General features: G+C 35.8%; 1 protein-coding gene across 1 annotated transcript in view; it reads left to right on the top strand.

The window, feature by feature from the left end:
* The window catches only part of AGPS (alkylglycerone phosphate synthase), a 152,797-nt gene that overhangs the window by 29,215 nt on the left and 109,808 nt on the right, over positions 1 to 13,774 (top strand). Inside the window, exons 3-5 of the mRNA XM_004476829.5 lie at positions 6,597 to 6,687; positions 9,104 to 9,224; positions 9,321 to 9,395. Of these exons, the coding sequence (XP_004476886.2) occupies positions 6,597 to 6,687; positions 9,104 to 9,224; positions 9,321 to 9,395 (287 nt within the window). The remainder of the gene's footprint in view (positions 1 to 6,596; positions 6,688 to 9,103; positions 9,225 to 9,320; positions 9,396 to 13,774) is intronic.

Raw genomic sequence — 13,774 nt, 5'->3', positions numbered from 1 at the left:
GCTTTTTGGCTATTTGTATTTCCTCTTCACAGAAATGTCTGTTTACGTCTTTTGCCCATTTTTAAATTGGATTGCTTGCTTTTTTATCATTCAGTTGTATGATTTTTATATATAGCGTGGAAATCAAATCCTTGTTGGATATGTGGTTTGCAAATATTTTCTCCCATTGAGTGGGCTACCTTTTCAACTTCTTGACAAAGTCCTTTGAATCACAAAAGTGTTGAAGTTTGAGGAGGTCTCATTTATCTGTGTTTTTCCTTGGTGATAGATTTAAGAATCTACCATCTACCAACAGGTTTTGAAAGGTGTTTCCCTTCCTTTTCTTCTAGGAACTTTACGGTTCTAGCTTTTATATTTGGGTCTTTGATCCATTTGAGTTAATTCTTGTTTAAGGAGTGAGATAAAAGTCCTCTTTCTTTCTTTTGCCTATGGATCATTTGTTGAATAGACTGTTCTGCCCTAGGTAGGTGAGTTTGACAACCTTGTCAAAAATTATTTGACCATAGATGCGAGGGTCTGTTTCTGAGCCATCAGTTTGGTTCCATTGGTCTATGTGCCTATCTTTTTGCCATTACCGTACTGTTTTTACCACTATAGCTAGGTAATATCATTTAAAGTTTGGAAGTGAGAGTCCTCCAATTTTGCTCTTCCTTTTTAGGATGTTTCTGGCTGTTCGGAACCCCTTATCCTTTAAAGTAAATTTAATAATTATGTTTTCCATTTCTTTAAAAAATGCTGGTGGACTTTTTATTGCAATCGCATTGAATCTGTATATTAATTTGGGTTGACTTGACAACAGTATTTAGTCTTCCAATCCACGAGGATGGAATGTTCTTCCATTTATTTAGGTCTTTTTGTTGTTGTTGTTGGATCAGTAATTTATTAAGGAATAGTGAGAAGAGAACAGATCATAGGTCCCAGGTAGAGAGGAAGGTCTGAAGAGTGATAAATAGGGCTGATTTTTAGAATACAGTTTCCAATTATAGAGTATAAGTGCCCAGGTTTTACTTGTGCGGCCATTGTGGCAGGGGAAAATGGCAAGAGTAGAGTCCAGAGGGCAGGAACAGGCACATGGACAAGCAGCATGACAGGCAGTGGGATAGGGAGAAGGCAAAAGAGAGCAACAGTTATTTAGGTCTTTTTAAAATTTCTTTCAGCAATGCATTGTAGTTTTCTGAATACAAATGCTTTACATCCTTGGTTCAGTTTATTCCTAAATATTTGATTGTTTTATTCACTATTGTAAATGGAATATTTTTCCCTAACTTTCTTCTCAGATTTCACATTACTAGTATATAGAAATACTACTGAGTTTTGCATATTAGTCTTGTATCCTGCCACTCTGCTGAAATTGCTTTTTAGCTCTATCACCTTGGTTACAGATTTTTCAGGACTTTCTAGGTATAGGATCATATTATCTGTAAATAGCAAGTTTTACTTCTTTCTTTCCGATTTAGATGCCTTTTATTCCTTTTTCTTGTCTGATTGCTCTAGCTAGAACCTCTAGCACTATATTGAACAAAGTGGTGAGAGTGGGTATCCTTGTTTTGTTCGAATCTCAATGGGAAAGCTTTCCATCATTCACCTTTAAGTACAGTGTTAGCTTTGGGTTTTTCATATATGGACTTTATCTTGTTGTGAAAGATTCCTTCAATTCTTTTGTAGTATTTTTATGAAGGAAGGATGCTATTTTTGTTAAATACCTTTTCTGTATCGATCAAGAGGATCATGAGATTTTTTTCTTGATTTATTAATGTGGTGTTTTACACTGATGGATTTTCTTTTGTTGAATTATCCTTGCATGTCTGGAATAAAACCCATTTCATCATGATGAATAATTCTTTTAATGTATTCTTGGATTTGATTAGCATTATTTTGCTGAGGATTTTTGCATCCGTATTTATTAGGGAAATAAGTCTATAATTTTCTTTTCTCATAATATCTTTTTCTGGCTTTGGTATTAGGGTGATATTGGCTTCATAGAATGAATTTGGCAGTGTTCCTTCTTGTTCAATTTTTTTGGAAGGGTTTGAATAAGATCAGTATTAAATCTTTTAATGCATGGTAGAACTCACCTGTGAAACCATCTGGTCCTAGGCTTTAAATTTTGGGGAGTTGTTGGTGACTGTTTCAGTCTCTTTTCTTGTGATTAGTTTGTTGAGGTGTTCTATTTTTCCTAGGGTCAGTGTAGTTTGTTTGTACGTTCCTAGGAATTTTTCCATTTCATCTCATTGTCTAGTTTGTTGGTGTACAGTTGTTCATATTACCCTCTTAAGATCTCTTTTATTTTTATGGGGTCAGCTGTAATGTCCCTGCTTGCATTTTTTATTTTATTTATTTGCACCTTCTCCCTTTTACTCTTTGGATTTGTCTGTTTCAACATTATCCTTATTGTTGGCGAATACTTTTTAAAATATCCTTTCATGATACTCTTTATTTTTAAGGCATCAGTGGTGATACCCCCTCTCTTTTTTTATTTCACTTATTTGCATCTCTCTTTTTTTTTGTCAGTCTAGGTAGGGGTTTGTCGATTTTGTTAATCTTCTTGAAGAACCAACTTTTGGTTTTGTTAATTCTATTGTTTTTTGTTCTCAATTTCATTTATTTTTGCTCTTATCTTTGTTATTTCATTCCTTCTGCTTGCTTTAGGAATACTTTGCTATTCTTTTCCTACTTCCTCCATCTGTATAATTAGGTCTTTGATTTTAGTTTTTTTCTTTTTTTTTAAATGTAAGCATTGAGGGTTGTAAATTTCCCTTTCAGCACTGCTTTTGCTGCATACGTTCTGATATGTTGTGGTCTCATTTTCATTTGACTTGAGATACTTGTTTTTCTCACAGTTTCTTCTGTGACCCATTGATTATTTAATACTGTGTCGTTTAATCTCCATATATATGCTAATTGTTCCTTTTTCCACCTGTTATTGATTTCCACCTTCATTCCATTATGATCAGAGACAGTGCTTTGTATAATTTCCATCTTGTTGAATTTATTGAAATCTGCTTTGTAACCCAACATTTCGTCTATCCTGGAGAACAATCCATTAATTAACACTGAGAAGAATGTATATCCTGCTGTTTTGGGTTACAATGTTCAGTATATGTCTATTAGGTTTAGTTCATTTATCATATTATTCAAGCTCTCTGTTTCTTTATTGATCCTCTGTGCAGATGTTCTGTCCAATACTGAGAGTGATGTATTAAAGTCCCCAACTATTATTTGAGACATTTATTTCTCTCTTCAGTTTATCAGTATTTGCCTCATATATCTTGGGGCATCCTGGTTAGGTGCATATACATTTATGATTGTTATTTCTTCCTGGTGTATTTCACCTTTTGTTAATATATAAATGTCCTTCCTTTTTTCTAGTTACAGTTTTGTTTTTAAAGTCTATTTCATCCATTATAAGTATAGCTACTCCAGCTTATTTTGGTTACTGCATGTCTGGAATATCTTTTCCCAGCATGGGTCTTTGATGAGTCTCTTGTAAAGAGCATATATATGACTCATATTTTCTTAGCCATTCCTCCAATCTGTGTCTTTTGATTGGGGAGTTTAATCCATTAACATTCAATGTCATTACTGTAAAGGCAGTTGTTCACCCATTTTGACCTTTGGGTTTTATCTGTCATTTTTTATTTTCACCACTCTTTTTATACTTTTTGTTATTTTTACTGATATAATTTTCATTTCTAAACTCTTTCCAAGTCTTTCTCTCCTGTCTTTTCTTTTCAGGCTGTAGCACTCCCTTTAGTATTTCCTGCAAAGCAGGTCTCTTGGTTACAAACTCCCTCAATTTCTGTTTATCCATGAATATTCTAAATTCATCCTCATTTAAAAAAAAAAAATCTTTCCAGATATAAGGTTCTTGGCTGGCAATTTTTCTTTTGCAGTATCTTAAGTATATGATACCACTACCTTCTTTGCCTCCATGGTTTCTGATGAGAAATTAGCACTTAATCTTATTGGGTATGCTTTGTATGTGATGCATAGCTTTCTCTTGTTACGCTCCAGAATTTTCTCTTTGTCTTTGGATTTGACATTCTGATTAGTGTGTATCACAGACTAGGTCTATTCAGGTGTACTTGGATGGGAGTATGTTGTGCTTCTTGGACATGGATATCTGTGTCCTTCGTTAGGGTTGGGAAATTTTCTACCATTATTTCTTCATATATTCCTTCTGCCCCTTTTCCCTTCTCTCCTTCTTCTGAGACACCCATGACATATATGTTTGCATGTCTCTTGCTGTCATTTAGTTCCCTGAGACCCCATTCAATTTTTTCCATTCTTCATCTGTTCTTTTTTTTTTTTAAAGATTTATTTTTTTATTTATTTCTCTCCCCTGCCTGCCCCCCACCCCGGTTGTCTGTTCTCTTTGTCCATTTGCTGCGTGTCCTTTTGTCCGCTTCTGTTGCTGTCACTGGCGCGGGAATCTGTGTCTCTTTTTGTTATGTCATCTTGCTGCATCAGTTCTTTATGTGTGCAGTGCCATTCCTGGGCAGGCTGCACTTTCTTTTGTGCTGAACGGCTCTCCTTACGGGGTGCACTCCTTGCACATGGGGCTCCCCTATAGGGGGGACACCCCTGCGTGACGTGGCACTCCTTGCACGCATCAGCACTGCGCATGGGCCAGCTCCACACGGGTCAAGAAGGCCCAGGGTTTGAACTGCAGACCTCCCATGTGGTAGGAGGACACCCTATCCACTGGGTCAGGTCCACTTCCCTTTATCTGTTCTTTTGTATGTTCACTTTCAGAGGCCATGTCTTCAAGCTCATCGATCCTTCCTTCTTCTTCCTCAAATCTGCTGTTATATGCCTCCAGTGTATTTTTAGTTTCATTGATTGTGCCATCCATTCCCATAAGATTTGTTATTTTTCTGTCTATGCTTTCAAATTCTTCTTTGTGCTCACCCAGTGTCATCTTAATATCTTTAATCTCTTTAACCATTTCACTGAATTTATTAAGAAGGTTTGTTTGAACATCTGTGATTATTTTTCTTAACCCCTTTGTGTCATCTGGAGGCTTATCTTGTTCCTTTGACTGGCCCTACTTCCTGTTTCTTGATATGGATTGCAATTTTTTGTTGGTGTGTTGGCTTCTGACTCACTAGAGTTATTTATTCTGGGCACAATTTTTTTCTTTAGTTTAGGGCTTTCTTTCCCCTTCTCCCTTGCTGATTGTGTAGGTTGTGAGCCAAGGATGTAGTTAGTATTGTAAACTGTGGAGGCTGAAGCTCCAGGAACCAGTGAAGCTTCTCCCACCCTTCTCCCCTGCCATGGGTAGGGATGGAGCTGCAGCTTTGTGCAGCAACCTAAACCGCGCAGTCCAAGACCTTCTGTAGTTGCCCAGAGAGACACTGATAAAGCTTCATGTTCTTCCTTCTCTACCTGGGGCAGGGATGGAGCTGGCAGGTGTGAGCAGCAAACTAAGCCATGTGGGTCAAAACTGACAGCGGTTACCCAGGTAGATTGACATTGCACCAGTCCCCCTTCTCCCTTGCCAGGGGTGGAGATGGACCCTTTGGAGTGCCCAAAAATCTAATCCGTGTGGGCCGAAAGTGGCTGTAGTTGTTCTTAGAGGATAAAGGAGTACTGTCCCTTCTGCCCTTTAAGGAGTGGTGACACAACCACAGGTGCCCAAGAAACCAGTCTGTGCAGGCTGAAAGCACCTGCAGTTGCCAGGAGAGGCTCAGGGAACACCAGCACCCTCCTATTCTATTAGGGCATGGGGGTGGAGCTACAGGCACCCAACAGTCCCGTGTATTCCGCCCACGAGGCTGAGGCAGAGATGGAGCCACAGGTGTCTGACTATCCAGTCTTTACTGGATATTAGCACTTGCAGTTGCCCGGAGAGGGTGGTGCATGTTCCCCCAGCTTCCTACCTGGTCGAGTCGGGGCTGAAGCCTAGGCTAGGACTGCAGTTTCCTCTGGGTGGAAAGAAGCTGGTCCCTAGTGTCACTGTTTTCAGTCAATCCTCCTTCCCCTCATGCCGGGGACAGAGTTAAAAATGGCCACTACCAGCCTTTTCCAACTTGAACAGGTTCAAATGTTAGCTATTTTAGGATTATACTTTTTCCGGCCAGATTTACTAATCAGTAACTGAAGTCGGTGCCCAACTGTCTCTTTCTCCCCCATTTTTGGTAAATGAACCTTCCAACTCCAGTCATGGAATATATACCGAGGTGGCTTGCACCACATTGGAGGGTGGGCACTGCCTCTGTCGTGTGGAATGCTCTGTTCATTGCAACTTCACTGCAGATGGGCAGTCTCCTCCTTCCATTCTTTCAAGGATGTTGCAGGAAGCTCTTCTGGTATCCTGGGCCCCCAAAACCGGTGCTTTAGATAGCTCTGGATGATTACTAAGTGCCTTGTGGGACGAACTGACTCTTGGAGTACCTTATTCTCCTGACGTCTTGCCCACTTTCCTCCTCCACTCCTATTTTTGCTTGAATTTAGTCTGCTTTCAGACAGTTGGTTTCTCATTTGTTTCATTTTGTTTTGTTTTTAATCCAGAGTTTATAGTTGTATATGTGGGAACAAGTTTAAATTTAAATGAAGATACCTTGCTTTAACTTTTTACCTTCTTTGTACCTTAGGTACTCTCTGAGTGGCCTGAGTTTACCAACTTTTAAAGATTGGATCCAGAATAACCTTGGAGTAAGTTTGGAGCATAAAACTACCTCTAAAGTAAGGATTTAAGAATGCTTAATAGCATATTTATCTGTGTTTTTCAGTCCCAAATTAGATTATCCATGTAATTTATTATAGTTGCTTTAATGTTTTTGTCATGCTTTTTTTTATATTGGACTTGTTAGATCTAAGAGAATTTATTATTTAGAGTCAGATATTGATGCCAAATTCTGAGACTTATCTGACAAATTCTTTATTCTTTGAACCTCAGTTATCCTAATTTGAGAAGTGGGAGTAATAACTGCCTTTTCTACCTCCCGCAGGGTGGTAGTGAAGTTTAAATGAATGAATTATGTGAGAGCATTTTGTTACAAGAATTTAAGTTGCTGTAATTTTTGGATTATATAATACACTGACAGTAATCCAAGATTAATAAAGAACAATTTAAAATAAATATGTAATTTTGTATTTAATATTAGAACATGTAGAATATTTGCAGAATTACAAAGAAAGTAAAAATTTAATTCAAGATATACGTGTTAGAGAATTTTTAGTTTGCTCATGTAGTTTCACTTTTCTGTAAGTGGAATTAGAAAACTTTTAAATGTCTATACATATCAAACTAGTGAAGTATTTAGCATTTCTTTATACCATTATTGTTTATTATTATTTTCCTATTGTATAGTGTTATACCTGTCCTCGCTAGATAAGTGCCCCAGGCAAAGGACTGTTTTATATAATATTCTCCACAATATCTAACATGTCATCAAGATACTGTAGGTATTCAGTGAGTACTTAGTAGATTTGTTTATAAATTCATAGTTATTTTATTCTGGTAATTAAATCATTAAAAACAACTAATTCCTACCCCTCTCAAACCAAATTCTTTTAACTTTCCTTGAAATGTCTCTAAATTGCTTTGATTCTTTGTCCCCTCCCTCAACTATTTGTAATTAGTTGTATTTTTATTTTGGTACAATCAGCATACCATATTCAGATTTTACTAGTTTTACATGCACTATATTTCATTTGTTTTTTTAGCTCTTTTCAGTTTTTAATAACTTAGCAAAATTGTAGTTTATGTATTTTATTTTATTTTTTTATGGAGATGGTCATTTCCTTCTTCTACAGCATACATTCTATGAGTTAGGGACTTTTTTTATCTTTCTGTTTTACTCAGAGCCGAGAATAGGGCCTGCTTAATTAGGCACTCAAGAAATATCTATTTATATGAATGAATATTTAATTTTGAACCCTAATAAGAGACTTAAGATAATTTAGAATTACATATTTTCTTTAAGTATTCTTATACTTTCATTTTCCAAATACTGTATCCAACCTTTTTTTTTTTCCCCGTAGCAAATTTGATATGGCCAGCCATTTATAGACTTCTTCCTGTTTGCTAGGCATGATTGTAGGTGTTTTTCACAAAAATAATCATATTAACCTGCCTTCTTTATAGTAGCCCTATAGATTTGGCTGTGACTATCTCATTTAATAAATGCAGAAGCCAAGGCTCTGAGAAGTTAGGGGACTTGCACAATGCCACATAGCTTTATTTAACTTTCTAAAGTTGAAGATTTATTTTTTACATGCCTGTTATTTGAAATTGAGCATCAGGTTTATAATTATATTGTTAAGTAAGTTTTAAAGCAGTCCTATAAAAAATTTTCTTTTTGACCATTTTAAAATGGAGATCAAAGTATAGGAAATGTTTAATTTTATCTGTAGGTAAAAATGCAGATTATAGAAAAGTGAAGTAGTTTCCCCCCAGTTTCCTTAATCTGATATCTAATCTAACATTTGAGACTTTGCTCTCTTCCCTGTTGATTGCAATCTTTAGAAATAATTAAAAGGCAGATCACGGAAGCAAAAGAAGAAACAAAGGGCCTCTGTAACTTATGTTTTAGAATGTGAATCACGAGACCTTTTATAATTTGCAACTGTCACATGTTTTTCACTTGTATTATATATTTTTTTAGATTTCTTTCTTACTTTTTTTTTTTTTAAAGATTTATTTATTTATTTAATTTCCCCCCCTCCCCTGGGGGTCTGTTCTTGGTGTGTATTTGCTGCTCTGCGTCTTGTTTCTTTGTCCGCTTCTGTTGTCGTCAGCGGCACAGGAAGTGTGGGTGGCGCCATTCCTGGGCAGGCTGCACTTTCTTTTCACGCTGGGCGGCTCTTCTCAAGGGCGCACTCCTTGCGCGTGGGGCTCCCCCACGCGGGGGACAACCCTGCGTGGCACAGCACTCCTTGCATGCATCAGCACTGCGCATGGCCAGCTCCACACGGGTCAAGGAGGCCCGGGGTTTGAACCGCGGACCTCCCATATGGTAGACGGACGCCCTAACCACTGGGCCAAAGTCCGTTTCCCTCTTTCTTACTTTTGATATAATTATTGTCATTATTCCTCAGAGAGGTAGTTAAAACTTATTTTCTAGAAATAACTCAAAGAAACAATTTTATTTTCTAGGCATCTTTAAATCCTAGCGATACACCTCCTTCTATTGTAAATGAAGATTTTCTTCGTGACCTTAAAGAAACTAATATTTCATATTCACAAGAAGCAGATGATCGAGTATTTAGAGCTCATGGTAAGATATTGTATATAAGCATTATTTATTTTTAGTTTAAAAATTTCCTAGTATTTAAGATGTTTCTGCATTTTTCTTTTTTAAACCACAAAACAGGTCATTGTGTGCAAGAGATATTTTTGCTCAGGGAAGGAATGTTTCAACGAATTCCTGATATAGTTTTATGGCCAAGTAAGTTTTTTCCCTCTCTATTTTCCATTAGTTTAGTATTGTTAAATCTTAAGTAAATTTAGAATTGGAAATATGTATTTCTTTTTAACATATGAATTGTAAAAAGTAAAGATAGCTATAGTTTTCAGAGAGTTCATTAAAGGCCATGAAGTCTCATCCTGAACTGTTGGTGTTAACCACTGGTTTTATTGTTGTTGAGTAAGTCTTTATTTTAAATATAAGTTATTATATTGAGAGGTCAATAGAAAAATGTATTTTTTGTTAATTTTAAAGCTTAATGAAATTATATCATTCAGTGTACATTTGGATGTATAGAAACTTTTAATGTAATTGTTTACCTCAGACTGATAGTAATATTAATTTGTTGACTTTGCTTATGGGCTAAATTTCATGGTGTTTAAATGGCTAAATAAATTTTTTAAAAATTATGTAAATATGTATATACATGCTGTCTTTGAAATGAATAATTAAGTTTTGAGAAATTAATTTCATGCTGGGGTTTATCTTGGCATAGAGGATGGATTTGCTTTCTATTGTTTTTTTGCTCTTGTTGATGATTACACTGTATAACTATATATGTGGTTTTCTACCCATCTTTTTTAGCATATAATTGAAAGCAGAGCAGGTCTTTTGTTCATGGCTATCCACAGTTGCCTTTGTAAAAAGTTTCATTGATCTTCAGATCCTCTTTCCTTTTCAGACTCTATAAGAAGAATATATACAATATTTTATTGTTCAGTAAATTGTCTCATTCATGGACTTAGTTCTTAATTGTAATCCTCCCACTATTCACGGAGTATCTGGAGGAAAAAAAATCATACTTTAATATGGAAGTAGGAGAGAGGTGAGATAAGCAGAAGGAAACTCCAGGAGCAGATGGAGCAGAGATGACATCACTTTCATGATACTTGTAATGTATATTTGTCTATGCATTTGTACTAGTTATGAAATAATTCTTTTGTCTGTGTTAGTTTAGTATAGAAATTTTGCTTTTCCTGAAAAAAATAGAGGGAATCCTCAAATAGAAGAATTATTTTTGTTTTGCCTTTCTGTGCTTCAGTGGCTTGAGGCTACTTCTCTTCCAAAATTTAGGGCAAGTTCATTCCAATTTTCACTGGAAAAAATGAAAGCAAAATTTATCAATTTTCATTCCCTATAGGAAACTTAATAGAATCATCCTTTGATATATATATGAAAGTAGAACTTTCAAGTGTACCTTCTATGTATTGTCTTTGTGCGTTTGAATATTAAAATACTGAGGGAATACCATAGGGAGAATATGTGTCTTTTTTTAAGAAATCCCAGTAGCTTATAAAATCTGTGTTAAGGAAATTCATGTGTTTCCTTAATCCATGCACAAAGATCCTTTGCTTTGTAAAATCCTTCCCATTTGGTTGGTACTCATACTTTTGCCTTTCTTTCTTTCTTTTTTTTTTCCATTTTAATTCCCAAGTCCCAGTTTCCAACTCAGGCTCTTACCAATGTGTACCTAGATTTTTGCAATTGCCTTAAAGGTGTCTATGCTTGAAGTTTCCTATCCCACCAAACCACCCATACACTATTGAGAGGTTAAGTTTTTTAAAACATTTCCTTTGGCATCTTGTTCCACATCTTAAGAATGTACATGAGGGAAGCGGACTTGGCCCAGTGGTTAGGGCGTCCGTCTACCACATGGGAGGTCCGCAGTTCAAACCCAGGCCTCCTTGACCTGTGTGGAGCTGGCCCATGCGCAGTGCTGATGTGCACAAGGAGTGCTGTGCCATGCGGGGTGTCCCCCGCGTAGGGGAGCTCCACGCACCCCATAAGGAGAGCCACCCAGCGCGAAAAAAAGTGCAGCCTGCCTAAGAATGGCGCCTACCACACGGAGAGCTGACACAACAAGATGACACAACCAAAAGAAACACAGATTCCCGTGCTGCTGACGACAACAGAAGCGGACAAAGAAGAAGACACAGCAAAATAGACACAAAGAACAGACAAGCGCAGAGGGGTGGGGGGTAAGGGGAGAGAAATAAAAATAAATAAATAAAAGTAAGTAAATAAATATGACAATTTAATTTTTAAAAATTAAATTTATAAAAAAAAATGTACATGAGTAGTGTATTGCTGACGGGATCAAGTTTTTCACTTATTCTATTGAATCTTCTAGTATAAGACCTTCTTGGAAATAGTTTGTTTCCTATTAGGTTATTAATTCCCTGAGGCCTTCATTTAACCTTAAAGTAAATTTCATATTGGTGATAATGTCCAAATTTTTCTTCGCACAAGGGTAGGTTTTGAAACTGTGTGGTAAGTGTAGGATATTCCATAAAGTGGAGGTAGCTGTTTCATCTTGCTATTTGTGTTTGTGTATGTGTGTATGACATACACAATAGAACATGTTAGTAACATATGGGTAATCTGTTGTTGTCCATAAAATATGCTGTAATCTGAATGCTCCACCTTGCTTTAGTAAGATGATTGGGGCTTGACTTAGGGTGAGGACTTGTAATATATGTACCTTCCCTAATTTGGAGTCATCCTTTATACATTGTAGATATCTCCACCTTTACATTTAACGTGGATGTTAATTTAGCCACTACCACAATGTGTATTGTTTGGTAAGTGCACTTGTAAAAATGAAAATCTCCTTTAGCAATAACATTTTTAAAATGCACTTATTAAATTTGGTAATTTATTTATGCATTACTTTTAGAGGTCTAAATAGGAAATATTTAGGCCTCTAAAAATACATGCTAAGCACTGTTCTAAGTGCTGAGGATAAGCAGTGAGCAAAACAAAAGTGCCCGTCCTCGGATGCCATACTGTTAGTGGGAGGAGACAGACAATAAACAAACTTATAGTATGTTGAAGTTGAAGAAAAATAAGACACAGGCAGATGATAGGGAGTAAAAAATGGTGAGTGGTGGAATAGTGGAGTACTGCTTCAGATAAAATGGTCAAGGAAATCCTCTGATTAAGTGACATTCCTAGAAAATAGTTTTGCCTTGTTAAAAGGTTTTAACAGACATCTTTGGGTGTTTTATTAGTAATTAATTAACTAGTATTTCATTTAGTAAACATTTTTACCACAAATAGTAAACTTTATAAACTTAATAAGAAAGCTTGAAAGTAGATTTTCAGTAACAGTTGGAATGATACAAATGACACATATTCCTAGTTTTAAGCAAACATGAAAATGATAATTACAACATTTATAGATACAGGTAAGAGCCATTTTTACTTTCATTAATGAATACCCATTTATGCATCCCAGTTCCCTTTCAGGCCCTTATCAACTAATACTTGGATTTTTTAATGTTTTCCATGTTTCAAATCTTTTTTCCCCCCATTCCTTCCTATATACAACAGGAGATTAATCTTTGTAAAATATTCCCTTTGCATATTCCTCCCTAAGAACCTCCATTAATGTCCCATTGCCAATGGAATTGAATCTTTGCATCTCTTGCTTGGCATTTAAAATCTTTTCCAATTCCATTTTTGCTACTTATAGAACTTTTACACTGATAAAGAGTATCTTTCAGTTATTTAGAATAGAAAAGAATTTATATGTAGCATATTATGTATATTTTAACATATATTTACAAAAGATAGGTGAATCATCAATTGATGCTAAAGTTGGTGGTTGAAAGTATAATGTAATACATGATATTTAAGTAGTCTGTGTGTCACCCCACAAGATACTTATTAATTTCAACAGAAAATATAGCATCCTTGTACTAGAGAAACCTACCAGACAACATCTAGCCAAATGATGAAAGTTAACATCATCAGAAATGAGACATCTTCCTCTTTTGCCTCCAGATATCATGCACTGAGAATGGCACAAAATGACTGCTGGTGGAATTCTTGCCAAAAATATATAACTTGAATTTCATGGTAAAACATTATACTAACCAAAATTGAGGAATGCGCTGAAATAACTGGCTAATATGCTTCAAAAGTATCAAGGTCATGAAAGTCAAAGATAGACTGAGGAACTGTCTCAGATTAAAGAAGATTTAGGAGACATAACAGCTAAATACAATGTGTGATCCTGGATTTTATCTTGGTCCACATTAAAGGACATTGGTGGGAGAACTGGTAAAATTTTAATAAGGACTGTGTATTAATAATATTATATGATTGTTAATTGCCTGGTTTTTATAATTGAAGTGCAGGTAAGTAATTTCTTAATATTTGGGGATGCTGGGTGAAGAAAATTCTTTGTAGAATTTTTGCAACTTTTTAAAAAAGTGAATTATATCAAAATGAAAACCTAAAACAAATTAATAGTTTCCTTTAATATAGCTATTTAATGTGTTAATGAGTGAATAAATGAGTTTCAGTACTAACAAACTTCATAGTCTCTTATTTTGCAGATTTGCCTGTTTTTTTTC

The sequence above is a fragment of the Dasypus novemcinctus genome, chromosome 7 (genome assembly GCF_030445035.2).
Source record: "Dasypus novemcinctus isolate mDasNov1 chromosome 7, mDasNov1.1.hap2, whole genome shotgun sequence".
NCBI classification, from domain to species: domain Eukaryota; kingdom Metazoa; phylum Chordata; class Mammalia; order Cingulata; family Dasypodidae; genus Dasypus; species Dasypus novemcinctus.
This window is presented reverse-complemented; position numbering and strand designations above follow the sequence as displayed.